General features: G+C 48.6%; 1 protein-coding gene across 2 annotated transcripts in view; it reads right to left on the reverse strand.

The window, feature by feature from the left end:
- Nucleotides 1-1,186: 1,186 nt before the first annotated feature.
- The window catches only part of CRKL (CRK like proto-oncogene, adaptor protein), a 30,584-nt gene continuing 13,497 nt past the window's right edge, over nt 1,187-18,273 (reverse strand). For both annotated transcript variants that reach the window (XM_041003504.1, XM_041003505.1), the window contains one exon: nt 1,187-4,306. In XM_041003504.1, the coding sequence (XP_040859438.1) occupies nt 4,172-4,306 (135 nt within the window). In that variant the 3' untranslated portion in view covers nt 1,187-4,171. The remainder of the gene's footprint in view (nt 4,307-18,273) is intronic.

Genomic DNA, 18,273 nt, shown 5'->3' on the forward strand with positions numbered 1-18,273 from the left:
AGGTTTTAAGCCCCAGTGAGGCAGCATGGCTGGCACCCCCCACCTCAAGTCCCACATCCAGGGATCTCGCTCAGTTCTGACGATGTCTGCTTTTTCTTCTCTTTATTTTTATAGGAAAGATATATGTACAGAGAGGACAGATCTTCATCCGCTGGTTTGTTCCCCAAATGGCTACAACAGCTGGAGTGTAGCTGATCTGAAACCAGGAACCAGAAGTTTCTTGCAGGTCTCCCAAGCCAGTGCAGGGTCCTAAGGTTTGGGGCTGTCTTCTACTGCTTTCCTAGGCCACAGGCAGGGATGTGGACGGGAAGGGGAGCAGCCAGGATACAGATTGGTGCCGATATCAGATCCCTTTGCTTGCAGTGGGGAGGATTAGCCAACTCAGCCTTGACGCTGGGCGCCATGCCTACCTTTACAAACTCCATTTGTGGGTTGGTGTTCCTTCAGAGACTTCCACCCAAGACAGGCTTCTTCTAAAATCCAAAATCCTGACGAGGATCCAGGGCCTGCACTCAAACACCAGTGTAGCTCCGACCTGTACACGCTGCTGGTATTTCCTGAAGTTTCTCACAGATTTGAAGGTCTTGGGGTACACAGATGTACAATACCAGATGGGATCAGAGAATGTATGGGCGGGCTAAGGACAGGACCCTGGCTGGCAGGTGTTCGGTGTGAGACCCGTAGGGAAGTTCTTGGGCCCCCAAGCACAAATCACCCACTCTAAGGTACCCCAGCTCACTGGAAGGAACGTGCAGACTGGACCAGAGAGCAGCAGCAGCAATCCGGGAGAACCTCGCTGTCTGTGGGAGTTCCGCTGAAATCCCTTCCTCTGGCTGGCTCCTCTGTACTGGAAAGAAGGAAGCACCAACATACCTCACACTCAGAGGGTCCAGTCTAGGCCCACACCGGGATGCCGGGCTGTCTCTCCTTTGCAGGCAGGCCATGAGCCACTGGGAAGAGGCCCGCATGCTGGGGGCCTCACCCTTGCTCGGTGGCTCCCGGGGGGGCCGACTGAGGAGACACTGAGACACTGACGCTGCCGCCGCCACCAGCTGATGCAAGTTTTATTGAGACAATGTACAAACAGGCCACACAAACAAGGGAGTTTTGATGCTGGGACCAGTAACGTAAAATGGAATACAAAAATAAAAAGGCACAAATCTGTTAAGAAAAGACACTCAATGTATTCTAAGAATATAAGTCATTTAATACTGTTAATTTTATAGCACAAAATAAAACAAGCTATGATCCCCAAAAATAATTTTAAAAGCTTACACAGAAAATATTATTGCCTGAAGTTTATGATCTTTAAGTTACAGGTCAGAAGAGTTTTACAATTGTTGTTGTTTCAAAACACACAGTGAAGACCGTCGAAAGCAAGGCCACTGTTCCCCCCGCAGGGACAACAGTCCGTCCGTCGCAGAGAATTGTCCTGCTCCTGCTTGCCCAGTGTGCCCTGGCAGCAGCAGGCGCGGGGTCATGGTTCTTGGGTCCTGGGGCGCTGAGCCTGAGGCAGGCAGAGCTCCATGGGTGTCCACAGACAGCATTAGTCTTAGGGACTGTGTTAAGACAATCAAGAAGTCACTCGTTTTTAAGAGGTTAATGGACAGAAGATTAAACGATTAAATTATAAATGTCTGGCACAAACACGCATCATCCCTTTTCCAAAATCACACGTTCTTAACCGCTGGGCAAACAACCCAACTACGGTGGCTGTTCCTGGTCTCAGGCTCGCCTGTCTGTAAATAGCTTTAAAGGAAGCTGGTGCGATGCCAGGGGCCAATGGGTCTGGTGGCACAAGTCGTCCAAAGGTAGCTGTTCACCACATCCATGTCACCATGCGGCATGGGAGGGACATCCCAGTGCAGTGCTGGAGTCTTCCCCAGGACAAACTGCTCCAGCGGAACTGTCAGTATCTTCTGACTCCTTCCCAGGAGAAAAGCCCTGGGGCGTCAGGCCAACATCCATCTCTCCTTGGGCACCACGATGGCCCAGAGCAAGCCGCAGGCCAGAGTCATGCTATGAGGAGACTAACCCCCTGGGTTGGACATGAAGAGCTCAGGGACACATCCCCAGGTCACGGGAGCCCAGGCACAGTCAGGGCAGGTGCTACGCCACAGACTTGGCAGGAGAAAGACAAAACTTTTTGCCAAGGAAAAAAATCGTGAAGGTTTCAAGTTAAAACAGTGATGACTTTTGGCACGTATCTTGAGTTCAGAGCTGGAGGTGCACCTTGCTCTGAGTTCTGAAGACACTTCCGTGGGACTGAAGCTGCGAGAAAATTCACCAATCCTAAACCCGAGGGTGCTGGGGTGCAGCGCTCTTCCGAGTACTCCACAGGAGGGGAGTTCTATGAGTGGTCGGCAGGTGTGGCCATGGGATCCCTCCCTTTCTCAAACAGTCATCCTTTCCTTGTGCTCCATCAAAGGCCTTGCAGCTCCATCTGGTCTCCAGAGGCCGTCCGCCAGGGCACATGCTCCATTTTCTGCTGGACACGGCTCCGGTGCGGGCTGGGTGAGTGGCCTGCAGGCCAAGCCTGTTTCTGGACACTGTCATATGATACAGGCTAGGCTGACACAACCCACGAAGCCACCTGCGATGGCCGACTTCAGGGTGGGAGGCAGCCACGACACATCCGGGGACAGGAAGAGCTTGTCACTGAGCCTCTTCTAGGAAACTCAAAGTGGTGAGCAGTGACAATTTTTTTTGTCCCCAAATGATCAATTTTGTCACAGGACAATTTGGAGGTGTTTCTATAGGGTAGCTTTCTGCCTGCCGCACTACTGATTTAAACCTGCAGTTGGCTCTGAGATTCTGTCACGAGGCTCACGGAGCTCACCTCCTGGTGCTGCCACTCGTCTGCTCCAGGTGGAGGCCTCTCTCCCCTGGAATTTAGTGGGGAGGACAGACAACTGCCCGCTGGACTTCAGAGGCCTGGCCTGGGCTGCAGAGGCTGCAGCGCTGGCTGCTAGGAACCACGGGCAGCTCGCAGGGTAATGCTCTGTCAACAAACCAATGAACAGTGAACGGCTCTCACCAGAAACACTCGATGGCAACTCATCAGTCGACTTCCAAGGGGCTTGCGTTTCCTTTGCCTGGGACACCCCAGACCCCAAGAATGCAGGTCAGGATTAACAGCACCACCTCTCTGACAGCCTGGTGAGGCTGGGCTTGGGCAGGGTGGATAGGGCTTCAGTGACAATTTAGTGATTTGACTGAATGACTTGTTCAGGGGTCCAATGATTCCAGGAGTAATTCACTTTGTAAAGAAACCTAAGTCTTAACCTTCAGTGGGTGCATTCGCTGAAAGGGTGGAGCTAAAACTGGCCGAGTGTCTCACACCCCCATTTCTGTCACCAACAGACAAGGTGAGCAGATGTTTCCTAAAGCAGCTGGGCGCTGATGCCTTTGGGGACAAGAGGCTGGGTACAGCCTGGCACGTCATGGCGCCTGATGTGTCCATGCTGTTTGCTATGAGGACCCCAAGGCCCGGGGTCTCTACTCCAGCGGTGCTCTACCCACGGCCCTTGGTTACAGCAGCTTCAGGGTAGGAGTGCACGGGGACATGTTCTTCCTTGGGCTACCACAAGAATCCAAACTGCGACCTAACAATCTGTTCAGAACACACAAGGCTAATTAATTAAGTCTTCCAAAATCAAACCGAAAACAAACAAAACAAGAAAAGCCATGCCAGGGCTGGGGGAGGGGGTTAGGACAGAATTCTCTCCTCCTTTAGAGTTCGCATCCTTTGTTGCCTAAAGGAAACCAGGGAGGCAGCTGCGCCACCACTCCAAGGAGCAGCGACGTGCACTCTGCTGCTGTGGCCCGGAGCTCTGGGGACCAGCACGCCGCAATCAGTCCCAAGTACAAACAGGGCAGTGACGGGGAGACTGGCCTGTTAGCTTCTCTCCACGTGTGTGCTTCCACCAGTATTTCCAGTTTATGATCCAAAAGAACTCTAAAATCGGCTACTCTGTGACAAGACGACTATGATACAAATGCCAGGAGGCAGCCGCTGTGTGCATTCCCAGTGTGCATGCGACGGCCAGGCTGCAGGGAGCTGGGCGTCGGCAAGGCGGCGTGACTTGCCTATGAGAGAGAACACTTTCCCACTTCAAAGGAGACTAGAACAGGCAGCACAACGAAGCAGCAGGAACCAGGGCAGCAGCAATCACTCGTTTTCGTCTGGGTTTTGAGGGTCAATGATTTTGACGTGCGTGAAGGGGAAGAGCCCCTTGCGCCCGTTCACCTCGCCTTCCCACTGGCCGTTGATGTTCATCCTCGTGACCTTCACAATGTCACCGACCTGTGAGCAGAGAGCAACAAGATGTAAAGTCAGTATTTCTGTGCAACTAGGAAAATAACAAACACAATCCTACCTATTTATTTTTCCTGTACACTTCTCAAGTTTGTTTTTTTTTTTTCAGTGCTTAGGCTTAAAAAAATCAAGGGGTGCCAAAAATGCAGGTGCTTCCAAGAGGACCAGTGTACTCCTCCTCAGCCAGCAAGAATGCAGGACAGGGAATCAACACTGAGGCCAAGCGGGTCAGGCCCCCACCTGCAATGCCAGCGGTCTAAGGGCCAGCTCCCTGCCGGGGACCTGGGAGGCTCATGGAAGGCAGCTAAGTGCTTGGGACCTTGAATTCACGTGGACAACCTGGAGAAGGCTCTGGAATCCTGGCTTTGGCCTGGCCCTGCCACGGCCATTGTGACCACTTGGGAAGTGAACTAGTGGTTGGAGGATCATTTTCTTTCTTTTTTTTTTTTTAATTGGCAGGTGAGAATTCTACCAGTGAACCACCAATGCATCTTTTTTTTAAAATTGGAAAGTCAGATATAGAGAGAAGAGGAAAGATCTTCCATCCAATGGTTCACCGCCCAAGTGGTTGCAACGGCCGGAGTTGAGTTCATTTGAAGCCAGGAGCCAGGAACCAGTTTTTCCCAGGTCTCCTACATGGGTGCAGGGTCCAAAGGCTCTGGACCATTCTTGACTGCTTTCCCAGGCTACAAGCAGGGAGCTGGATGGGGAGTGGGGTCATCGGGACACAAACCAGTGCTCATATAGAATGCTGGCACGTTCAAGGCCAGGACTTTAGGCACTAGGCTACCATGTTGGTCCATTTCTCTTTGCTTTAATACAAACAAAATAAATGCATGACAGAGCCTGCAGCTTCTGTGCACACAGCAGCCATTCTCACTGCAGGCTACTAACCTCACTAGGACAGAACATACTTGACTAGGCCAGATCAGCCGAAGTTAATACCCAAGAAGAGTGCAAAACAACAACCCTGGTTAGTGGTACAGCACGGTAGCTTAAGATGTCTGTGACATCCTGTGCACTATATCTGACTTAAGATGCTCTTTACTAATGTACCTGGGAAAGCAGAAAAGGAGCCCCAAGTACTTGGATCCCTGCGGTCACGTGGGAGAATTAGTTAGAACTCCTGCATCCTGGGCCCAGCTTAGTAGCCTAGTGGCTAAAGCGTTTTTGCATGTACCAGAATGCCATATAGGTGCCTGTTCATATCCTGGTTACTTTACTTCCCTTTCAGCTTCCTCCTTGTGCCCTGGGAAAGCAGTTGAGGACGGCCCAAAGTCTTGGGACCCTGCACCTGTGTGGGAGACCTGGAAGAAGCTCCTGGCTCCTGGCTTCGGATCAGAGCTCAGCTCCAGAAGCTGTGGCCACTTAGGGAGTGAATCATCAGATTCTCCTCCCTCTATAGATCTCACAAACAAAACAAACAAACTGCACCCTGGCTTTGGCTACCTGGTGAATAAACCAGCCAGATGGAATTCTTTCACTCTGTTGTTCTGCTTTTCAAATAAATTAACTGTTTGTTAATTTAAAAGAAGCAGTCTTCATGCAATGAGCCTGAATGTGGTAACTGAGCCCTCATCCCCACAGCCCTCGGCCCCCGAGTTTCCTGTTCCTGGTTCTCAGTGGAGGTGATTGAGGACGACAACCTAAGTTGATTTCTATTCAGCACCAGAAGAGTGGCCTGTTCAGCCCACCAAGGGACAGGACTCTGTCTCGAAATGGGTTTCGAGTGGTTCTGGGTACACGCAGGGCTCCAGGGAGGTGCTTCAAGGGCCAACAAATGTCTGGAGTGAGGCTTCTTCTGCCAGATACTTGCCTCAAGGATTATTCCCAAAATGGTAACATAAAGGGTAAATACCACCTATTACATTTCCAATAAAATGAAGTTTGAAATAAACTGAGCAGTGACAATAATGTAAGACTTTGCCTATTATTCATTATGTAATTTTCAATATCTCCTACTCATTAAAAAGTTAACCTTTCCCTCTCAATTGCTTTTCAAGATTTATCTTATTTGAAAGGCAGAATTATGAGAGAAAGGGGAGAGAGAGGGAGGGAGGGAGGGGGAGAGAGAGGGGGAGAGAGAGGGGGAGAGAGAGGGAGAGGGAGAGAGAGAGAGAGAGAGAGAGAGAGACTGACTCAATCCCCTGGTTTACTGCAAAATGGCCACAATGGCTGTGGCTGGGCCAGGCCAAAGTCAGGAACTTCATCTGGGCTTCCCATGTGGATTCAGGAGTCAAAGAACTTACACTTGGGTTGTCCTCTGCTGCTTTCCTAGGCACATTGGCAGGAATCTGGATTGGAAGTGGCGCAGCTGGGACTTGAACCGGTGCCCACATGGATGTCAGCACCGCAGGAGATGGCCTGTTTTGCTGCAGCGCTGGTCCCCCTCAATTAGTGTTGACAGTGATTCTCACAAATCTCAACTTACACATTTATATTCATAGAACCTTCCATCTTGGCACATACTGAAGTTCCATGTACTAAAGCCACTGTTGTACCAGGTGGAGTGCCGCGGCAATGTCAGACACTGGGCCATGGCAGCTCCGGGCTAGCTTTCCCTGGCCTCTACCTGCCGCCAGCTCAATGGAGCCACATGCGCCTTTGCTAGTGACCAGGTACTCAGCACACACCCTCAGAGACTGGAATCTCAGGTGGGCCCCGGCTGAGGTGGCTGATGTGTGGAAAGGTCAGACTCTCACCTCCCTGGAAAGCCCGCCCCCAGCTTGTGCGTGCGCCTTCACTCCTGCTGACCAAGCCCACCTCCACTTCCCCGTCTCGATCCACCTGCCACTACCCTGGCTACATCTTGAGCTCCATCATCCTAACCTTCAGCCAATCCCTCTTCTACAGCAAGACCCTGCCCACCATGATGCAGTGACTACTCTTCCACTGTACCAACGACCTCCTGGTGGCCCATTCCAGCTTTGCCTCTGTGGTATTCTGTATAAAGGGTACTTTGCACTGGACATGCAGGGACACTATGAGGTCAGCTGTCCTCCAGGAACTCTAGCAGACAATTCTGATGAGGCCCCATCATCAAGTCTCACAAATTATCTCCCCTTGCCTGGCACCAGATGGCACTCTCTGAAGGAGGAAGCCCACTCACTCTGCATTCCGTGTATATTACACTCTCTCATTTTGTAGAGAGGTCCAGAGGAAGCGGAAGAACTCTAGGCTGACATGCCCCACAGGCTGGGGATAGTTGCTGAGCAGAGGAGCAGGGGCCTGGAAGACCCAGGAGCCGGCCAACACACAGAAGGAATGGATTTTCCAGAGATAAACACTGCCCAGTTGCTGCTCTACTTGTCACATCACCCATTCCCAATCTCCGCACAAGAATAAACTCCAGCGCCTGGCGCGGTAGCCTAGTGGTTAAAGTCCTCGCCTCGCAGGTGCCAGGATCCCATCTGGGTGCCAGTTCATGTCCTGGCTTAGGATCAGCTTAGCTTCGGCCGCTGTGGCCACTTGGGGAGTGAACCAGTGGACGGAGGATCTTTCTCTCTGTATCTCCTCCTTTCTGCAAATCTGCCTTTCCAATAAAAAAAAAAAAATCTTAAAAAAACAAAACAAAACAAAACAAAAAAACAACTCCAGACTCCGATCCTCCGACTGGCGTCTCTGACCTCATTCCAAGCCACCATGCTCCCCCTTCCAACCATGCTGACTTCCTTTCTGTTTTATAAACGTGCCAAGCTCTTTCCCAGATAGGAACTATATGACAGATGGGAAGACAGGATGTGCCACCAATGTCATCATGTTAAAGTCACTTTCAGCGTCACCCAGAATTGCCAAGAAAGGCACAAAGAAAGCTTAGACCACTGTTCCAAACACAGACAACGCTGGCCAAAGGTAAACAAGTCCCTAGGGCCACTCAAGTGCCCTTATAAAGAGTCACACAAAGACAGTGGGAACATGAAGGACCTTTGGGGGGGGGCACTTGGTAGATGGGCATGGGGGAGTGACAGGATGATCCTGCTCAGAGCAGGCCTGAGGACACAGGAAGACATAAGTCAATTATCAGCCATTCCTGGAACATGATACAAGCTTCCATCTGCTTAAAGCAGGTATGAGGTGGCACAGTGTGGCAACCTATCTTAAGAGACCTGGAGCATGGCAAGACTCAGAGATGGTTTGGTCACTACCTGACTCTGGGTCTCCCATGTGGGTGCAGGGCCTCAAGCACTTGGGGCCATCCTCGGATGACTTCCTACACACCATAAGCAGGGAGCAGGATTGGCTTGACATGCCAAGGCCCCATAAGCATTAGAACATCTATGTAAGATAATAGCTATCCCGGGAGAGGAGGTGTCCAATCAGAAACACGGCCTGGGGCTGGTGCAATAGCTCAACTGCCACGATCCTCCACCCGGAGGCACAACATTCCATATGGGCACTGGTTTGTATCCTGGCAGCTCCACTTCCCATCCAGCTTCCTGCTTGTGGCCTGGAAAATTAGTCGAGTCTTGGGACCCTGCACCTGCGTGGGAGACCCAGAAGAGCATCTGGGCTCCTGGCTTCGGATCGGCACGGCACTGGCTGTTGCGGTCCCTTGGCAAGCGAATTATCAGACGGAAGATCTTCCTCTCTGTCTCTCCTCCTCTCCGTATATCTGACTTTGCAATACAAAAAAAAAAAAAAAAAAAAAAATTAAAAATCTTTAAAAAACAACAAAAAATATCAGCCAGCAGCTCATGACTCTGGCAGGCTTCTCGTGGCCACATACCTTTGGAAGCAGCAGGGACGAGCTGGACTCAGCAGGGAGAGCACCACTGCACTAATCTCTAGGTTTTTAACTTTGAGGAATCTATTGATGCCAAATATGGGAAACTTGAAAACAGGGAGTCTGACTGTGATGGGTACTAAGCAGCTGAGGGCAGCGAAGGTGAGCCAGGCACTGAAAACTGCTGAGAACATTGCCACCTCATGTAGCCTGCTGTAGGATGATAACAGCTCACCTACGTGTGATCAATGAATGTCAAAGAACAGCACAGTATATGAAGTGCAGCAAGTGGCAGCAACACACAGGGCCTGGACCTGCAGGATGAGGGGCAAGGAGCAGCCCCGCCTGCCACGGGGGTTCCTTTGATCACATAACTAAGGCCTCGTTCTGGCCTGGCTAAAGTTTTCACATGCCAAAACAGGACATACTATTCATCATGCTGAGTTATGCTTTTTCCTTTTTCTTTAAAAAAAAAAAAAAATTTACTTTTATTGGAAAGCTTTACAGAGAAGAGAAACAGAGAAAGATCTTCCATCTGCTGATTTATTCCCCAAGTGGCCACAAGAGCTGGAGCTAAGCCAATTCAAAGCCAGGAGCCAGGAGTTTCTTCCAGGTCTTCCACATAGGGTCCCAAGGCTTTGGTCCATCCTCTCCTGTTTTCCCACTCCACATGTAGGGAGCTGGAAGGGAAGTGAAGCAGCCAGGATATAAACCGGTGCCCCTATGGGATTCTGGTGCATAGAAGGCGAGGACGTTAGACACTGGGCTATCAAGCCAGGCATTCTTTCTTTTTTGAAAGACTATTTCAGAATGACAGAGTGAAGACAGATACAGATGTTTTCAACTTAACCACTGGCTCACTACTACAACTCTATGGTGTCTCCTATATGGGTAGCTGTGACATGCGATGCTACCCATGGTGGTGGTTACCCTGCAGGCCCCCTCATGTTGTTTTCTACTTCAGGCTAAGGCTCTGTATGTGGGAAACAAGACCCAGAACACCAACACAGAGATGCGCTGGCTATACCACATGGCCTGCTTCTTACAGCTACAGGTTGTGGACTGCGCTGGGCCCTGTGGACCAGCCTTTCCTGTAGCTCTACTGAACTGTGCTGGACTCGGGTCCTACACGGGCCAGTAACACTGTAAGCAGCTTGACTGCATCTCCTCTCTCCTCACTCCACAAGTGCCCTTCTGCTGGGTCCATGGCAGAAAGGCAGCCCAAGAGCTGGTCCTATCAACAGACAGGTATATAATTAACGCACCATCTTCACTAACTTTTAGCCTGTAATCCAGGACAATCTTAGTCTGGTGCCCATGATGGTGGCAGTCTTAGCTGCTCCACTTCTGCTAATGTGCCTGGGAAAGCAGAGAAATATGGCTCAAGTGCTTGGGTCCCTGTACATGGATGAGAGACCTGGAAGAAGCCCTAGGATCTGCCTGGCTAAGTCCCAATGGTTGCAGCCATATGGGGGTGAACCAGGGGAGGAAGGGCTCTGTGTAACCCTCTCTCCGTAACTCTTTTAAATAAATAAAGAAGGATCTGGCGCCATGGCCTAGTGGCTAAAGTCCTCGCCTTGAACGCACCGGGATCCCATGTGGGCACCGTTCTAATCCCAGCGGCCCTGCTTCCTATCCAGTTCCCTGCTTGTGGCCTGGGAAAGCAGTCAAGGATGGCCCAATGCCTTGAGACCCTGTGCCTGCGTGTGGCAGACCTGGAAGAAGTTCCTGGCTCCTGACTTCGGATTGGCGCAGCACCGTTCATTGCACCTGCTTGGGGGGTGAACCATCGGATGGAAGATCTTCCTCTCTGTTTCTCCTTCTCTCTATATATATCTGACTTTGAAATAAAGAAATCTTTTAAACGAATTACAGTGATAAAGAGGGTACAGGGGAGAGAGAAGAGAGACAGATCTTCCACCTTTGGTTCACTGCCCAGATGGCCCAAAGCCCGCAGCCTTCTCCAGGTCTCTCACATGGGTAGCGGACCCCAAGCACTCAGGCCATCAACACATTTCCCAGGCCACTGGCAGGAAGTTGGATAGAAGTGGAGCAGCTAGGAATAGAACCAGTGCCAATGAAATGCTGAAACTACAGATGGTGAATTAATCCACTGCACTACAGAACCAGCTTTTATTTTTAAAGACGTATTTACTTGAAAGTCAGAGCTACAGAGAAATCTTCCATTCACTGTTTACTCGCCCTAATCTGGAAGGTAGAGCAAAGCGACAGAACTTCTATCCACTGGTTCACTACCAAGAGGGCTGCCAACAGCCAGGGATGAGCCTGGTCTCCCACGTGGATGGCAGGGGCTCAAGTACTTTGGGTCCTCTGCCACTGCCTTCCCAGTCACATCTGCAGGACGTGGATGGGAAACAAGCAGCCAGGTACTCCACTGTTGGCATTACAGTGGTGGCTCAGTGGGCTATGCCTCGACAAAGTCCCTTCTCAGGTTATGTAATGAGATCAGGAGGACAAGAGCTATGCTGGAGTCAGAAGTCCTAACACAGGTGAAGTCAACAGGTCTCAGTTATTAACTATTACTGTCCAAGTGCAGACAGAATGCATTTGAGATACCTTAGAGTTTTGTGGTGGATTTTCAACAAGTCTAGAAGAACTAAAGTCCAAAGTCTATGTACCTTAATTACCAGGAAGATTCATCCTACTTAAGGCTTTATTCTGGTTAATACAACTAATACCCATCACAGATGTGCCAGGCCCTGAAGGAATATAATCAATTACAGCATAGATGATTACTCGGGCTGGGGCATTAACTCAACAGGTTAATGCTCCACTTGTTCCATTTCCCATCCAACTCCCTGTTTGAGGCCTGGTAAAGCAGTGGAAGACGGCCCAGAGCCTCAGCTGTGGCCGTTGTGGCCATGTGGAGAGTGAGCCAGTGGATGAAAGATTTTTCTGTTACTTCGTCTCTGTAAATCTGCCTTTCCAATAAAAATAAGTCAATCTTAAGAAACAAGCAAAAAACATACAAACAACCACTGGGTCTTTGCTTAGGGCTGTGGGATATGTCCCATTTCACTCCCGCCTGTGTTCTCCATAATGAACCTGCACAGAGAAATCCAAGCTGCTAGAGCTTCCAATGGCTTTAGAGGGCCAGAATGTCCATGTGCCCTGGTTAGCAGTCAAGTTGTCTCTTGATTTTTACCCAAAAGTGAATATTTATGTATTCAAGAGGCAGAGGGTCAGAGAGCTTCAAACCTGAACTGTTATCTGCTAGCTAAGGGTCCGCTGCAGCAGTACTCATAGTGGTCAAGAGAGACAACCACACACACTTATCACACAGCCACAACAGAATACTGTTCAGCTGCATAGAGGAATGGAAGTACTGATACACGCTACAACACGGATACACCTGAAACCCAGAAGACAACTGCTGTGTGACTCCACTGACCTGAGATACTGTCAAGGAGGCTGATTCAGAGCAACAGAAGGTGGAGTAAAGGTTACTTGGTGCTGGGAGAGGGGGAAGGAAGGGTATTGCTTAAACAGCTATAGAGGGTCTGTTGGAGGTGATGAAAATGTTGTAGAAACAGCGGTGATGCTTGCACAATGTTGTGTCATTAATGCTGTCCAAGGGCACACTGAAAAATAGCTAAAACGGAAAATTTTATGCGCTTCACCACAGTAAATATACACAAATACTACTTAGCTGTTAATGTAATGTGCTAAAGACCACCAAATGACTCCTTTAAGTAGAACTGCATGATGTGAACTATTTAAGTATCTCAATAAAACTGAGTAAAGTGGTTCAACACTAGTTCTGTCATATACTGCTTGTGAGCAGTCAGTTCTAGGAGTTAAAGCAGGGCTGGCACAGGAATGAGAAGAACCGCTCTGAGAGGCTGCCAGTCAGTAAAAGCCACATACAGAAAGGTGAGGCCAATGTAACAACCAGGCTGGCGCATGCCTTGCCTTAACTGTACCAGGCTGCAGTCTCACGGCATTCTCACTCATTTTCTACATTAATAAAGAAAAAAACCTCTGCAGATTACTTTTCTAATTTCTGGGAATGTCACATTAGGAAGTAAAATGTTATTACAAACACAAGAATCTTCGAAAATTCTAAAGGACTGCTTACAGATTCCTACTGCTGACATGGTATTTTTGACTAGGGAAGAGTACTTACTGCCCCAGAGAAAAGGAAAAACTAAATTCCTAAGACTAGATGCTGGGAAAAGCACGGACAACAAAGATGGAGAAGGAGCAACTCCAAAGCCTCAGGAGGGAGTAGGAATGCACGCTCAGTCTGGACGTCCCTCTGTGAGCCTACTTCAGGAGGCGAGGCGAGCCTGCGGCTCTTGTACCAGCCCTGAGAGCCGGTGGACGAAGGAGGGGGAGCAGCTGCACTATCTGGGTGGACCTTCAGATCAGCTGATGCTTCCTAGCGAACCTGCACAGCCCAGTATCAAACGACAAGATATTTCAGAGATGCCTGACACCCTAACAGACTAAACACGACTTAATCTAGATTTGCTGTGCAGATTGCTTCATCTCAGTAAGCGAAGGCAACAAAGCAGAAACTGCTAGTGTGGATTGAACTCTAACCGATACAGCAAACCAACCGGTGCAGCAGAAATCTGGGAATTCAGAGCCAGTCAATGAAGGAAGTTGTATGATGGACCTTGTACAACACAATTTAAATGATTCAGAAACTACATGTAATCCAGTGATTAAAGGTTTCAGTACAAGTCAAACCAATCCAAGAAGAAATCCCAACAGCACAATCACAGATGACCCTAATGGGAGCAAACAGTAAGTATCTGAGAGCCAAGAGCAACAATTCTAAGAATCTGGCTGGTGTTCCATATGGCCATCAGTTTGTGTCCTGGTTGCTTCACTTCAGTTTCCTGCTATTGTGACTGGGAAAGCAGGAGAAGATGACCCCAGTTCCTTAGACCCCAGGTTCCATACAGGAACCTGGGTGAAGCTCCTGGCTTCAGCCTGGACCAGTCCTGGATACTGCAACCATTTGGGAAGCAAAGCAGTAGATGGGAAGATCTGTTACTCTGTTTCTTCAACTTGCTTTCTCTTCCTGTAACCTTGTTCTTTAAAAAAAAAAAAAAAAAGGGGGCCCAGCGCGGTGGCGCAAGTGGTTAAAGGTCCTCGCCTTGCACGCCCGGGATCCCATATGGGCGCCGGTTCTATCCCGGCAGCCCTGCTTCCCATCCAGCTCCCTGCCTGTGGCCCGGGAAGGCAGTCGAGGATGGCCCAAAGCTTTGGGACCCTGCACCCGTGTGGGAGACCCGGAAGAGGATCCTGGCTTCGGATCGGCATAGTATCGACCCGTTGCGCTCACTTGGGGAGTGAATCATCGGACGGAAGATCTTCCTCTCTGTACATCCGCCTATCCAATAAAATAATAATAATAATAAATCTTTAAAAAAAAAGATTTTTTTTTTACAGATTTTTTAAATCAATTTTATATTTGAAAGAGATTTTTACAGAGAAAGGAGCAGAGACAGAGAAGTCTTCCATCCATTGTTTCATTCCTCCAAATGGTTGCAAGCACCAGAGTTGGGCCCATCTGAAGCCAGGCGATTCTTCCTGTCCTTCCATACAAGTGGAGGGGTTCAAGGACTTAGGCCATCCTCCGCTGTTTTCCAGGCCATTAACAGGGATCTGGACTGCAAGTGGAGCAGCAGGGCACAAATTGGCACTCGTAATATGAATGTCCATGCTGGCAGGCAGAATCCTGCTATGTCACCACTCAGCCCCAGATTCATTATTTTATTTGAAAGGCAGAGTTATAGAGAGCAGCACAGAGAAAGCTCTAAATGTATGAATAAAAATTTTAAAAGTAATCAATATGCTAAATGATAGGATCAAAAAATATTCACCTAACTACAGATGCTGAAACAAAACAAAACAAAACCAAAAGTATGCTCTGATCATTCCACCAATCAAGAGAAGCTAATAACTGGAAAACAAAAGTAAAAAATGCAACAAGGACAACACCAGGTTAGGTAAACACAGAAAGTAAAGTTGATGTAGAAGTAAGAACTTTGGGCTCCGGTGCAATGGCTCAACTGGCTAATGCTCCCTTTTGTAAGTGCTGGGATCCCATAAGGATGCCAGTTTATGTCTTGGGAAAGCAGTACAGAATGGGCCAAAACCTTGGGACCCTGTGCCCACATGGGAGACCCAGAGGAAGTTCCTTGTTTCAGACTGGCTCAGCTCTGGCCATTGTGGCCACTTGGGGAGTGAACCAGCAGAAGGAAGATCTTTCTCTCCGTCTCCTCTTTGCAAACGACAAACTGCTACAGAAGACAGTATGTTCCACAAGTTTCACAAACACAAAATCCTTCATTTTACTACTATATTCCAAGTTCCTAGCATACTACATAATAAGCACTCAATAATCCTCTGTTGAGGCTGAATGTTTCTGGAGAGTTGGGCCAGTGCCATGGTGTAGCAGGCTGAGCTTGAACCTTCAGCTCCACATGGCACCGGCTGCAGTTCCACCTGCTCCACTTCCAATCCATCTCCCTGCTAATGACCTAGGAAGGCAGTGGAGGATGGCCAAGGCCTTGGGACCCTGTACCCCTGTGGGAGACCCAGAGGAAGCTTGTGGATCCTGGTTTTGAATTGGCTAGCATTCATTTGGGGAGTGAAATCAACAGATGCAAGATTTCTTCCCTAAAACTTAACCTCACAAATAAAAATAAATGTTAACCAAACAAAAAACAAAAACAAGCCCCCCAAAACCTAGACAGTCAATGATTAGACTGAATGATAGAAGCACCACTGTAACTTTTCCTCTTTGCTTTTCAGGAATTCCATCCCAGCTTACCTAAGCTTCACTTGCAGCCTGAGAAACTTCCTCTTCCTCTTCCTCCACAGAATCTGCTCTACTGACTTCAGACCCCCAGCTCCTGGCACACTTTTCTTAACTCATACCCCACAAGAATGTGCAACTAAGGCTTCATTTAGACAACTGAACACAAGATTTTATACAGAAAATACTCATGGGTGACACTCAACCTGGAGTTAAGTAACACAATTTTTAGGTACAAAATTCCTTTCAGTTTGAGTCAGAAAAGTATACTGGAATATAAATGAGAAGAATATTTAAAAGAAATCAAACATTTTCTCTAAAGTCAACCAAAATTATGGTAAATGGCAAACTTTAAGATTTCTAGCGCTTGTAAGAAACTGTTTCACGCCTCAAGTAATCAAATACTAACAAAAAGCAACCCTTAACCTCTTCTGCTTGGCACTTTGGTGATACAGCAGTAAACCATTTTCCTTGTTCCGATGCCCAATATGCCCACCTACTTGGGGCTAGCTGATCAGCAGTGTTAATTTCATTCATGGAAGCTCTTCCCTCAGCCAAAAGTCTAGGTCTCATCTCTTCCAAGAAGGCCCTGCAGACCAACACTGCCCACACTCCGCACCCTAATCCCAACTTTCCCTTCCTCACACTGCAGTAACATAACTTGCCAAAGATCATACCAGTATACCCAGAACTGGAATGAGGTCAGTGATACTCAAGTCAATGCGTGCAACTGTGAGAGGGATGTTCTAACAGCATCCTGCTTCAAACATTCAAACATTGAGGAATGGTCTTCCTCAATGAGGAAGCACTGCTTCCTCATTCTGGGGCTGCCCGTATAGGATTTGACCTGCTTCCTAGGAGCCTCTCCAGTTCCACCACACCATAGGCACCCATGAGTTGCGTTCTCAGGGAGCAGGATGGACACCCTACTCAACTAACGGAGCAGAAGGATCAAGTGTTCACTTCCTAATCAAATTCCACCAATCATCTTGAAAAGAGGTGAGTAGATGAAAATGGCTGAACAGACTAGTTTCAACATATGTCTCCGCCTACAGGAATATCCTTTTATTTATTTTTTAAATAAGATTTATTTTTATTAGAAAGTCAGATACACAGACAGGAGAAAAGACAGAAAGGAAGATCCTGCATCCACTGACTCACTCCTCATGTGGCCACAATGGCTGGAGCTGAGCTGATCCAAAGCTAGGAGCCAGGAGCTTCTTCCAGGTCTTCCATGCAGATGCTGGGTCCCAAGGCTTTGGCCCGTCCTCCACTGCTTTCCCAGGCCACAAGCAGGGAGCTGGATGGGAAGTGGACAACTGGGGTATGAACTGGCGTCTGTATGGGATCCTGGTAGTTGCAAGTTGAGGATTCAGCTACTAGGATCAAACCATGCTGGACCCTACTTATTTTAACTTGAAAGGCAGATCTCTACAGAGAGAAGAGAGAGACAATCTTCCATCTGCTAGTTTATTGCCCAATGGCAACAATGGCCAGAGCTGAGCTCATCCAAAGCTGGGAGAAAAGAGTTTACTCCAGGTCTCCCACCTGGCTGTAGGGGCCCAAAGACTTTCCCCACCCTCTGCTGCCATAAGCAGGCCATAAGCAGGGAGTTGGATGGGAAATGGAGCAGTAGGAACACAAACTAGCACCAATTTGGGATGTCACACTATAGGGTGAAGGATTAGTTTGCTGTACTCACCAGCAGACTCATGTACTAAGGTGGGAGACCCAGTAGCTCCTGGCTTCGGACTGGTCCAGTTCTGACTGTGTAGTCATTTGGGGAGCAAACCTGAGGATGGAAGACCTCTCCCTGTGTCTATCTCTCTTTATAACTGTTTTTTTATTTTGTAAATCAGCCTGCTATACACTTATCAGATTTTGAGTTCCATATGTAGCTGCCTTGGCAGGGCCAGACCAAACTATCTTATATGCCCCACCCTGACCCAAGCCTTCATTCTCCCCTGTAATGCTAGCAAGGGGAATAAACAAGCTTCAATTACTGGCACATTTTGTCCTACTTCTCTCACTGTTTCTCATTCTAATTTTAATACTTTGCCTGGTAACCTAATTGCAACAGTCCCAAGAGAGTTCCCTTAAACAAGATCAAACTGGCATCAGAAGCCTAATAGTTTTAGAGGTAACAACACCATATACATTTATTTATGTATGCCTTTGAGATTTAAATGCATAGAAAGTTGGGGCTGGCAGGGTGGTACAGTGGGTAAAGCCATCACCTGGATCTCCAGCATCCTCCATGCACATGGGTTCACACCCCAAAGCTTCCTCCTCTGAACCAGCTCCTTGTTAACAGTTTGGGGAAACAGCAGAGGATGGCCCAATATCTGGGGCCTCTGCACCCACATGGGGGTCAGGAAAGAAGCTATTGGCCCCTGGCTTCATTCTGGCTATGTGGCCATCTGGGGACTGAACCAA

The sequence above is a fragment of the Ochotona curzoniae genome, unplaced genomic scaffold (genome assembly GCF_017591425.1).
Source record: "Ochotona curzoniae isolate NIBS_2020 unplaced genomic scaffold, NIBS_Ocur_1.0 scaffold_274, whole genome shotgun sequence".
NCBI classification, from domain to species: domain Eukaryota; kingdom Metazoa; phylum Chordata; class Mammalia; order Lagomorpha; family Ochotonidae; genus Ochotona; species Ochotona curzoniae.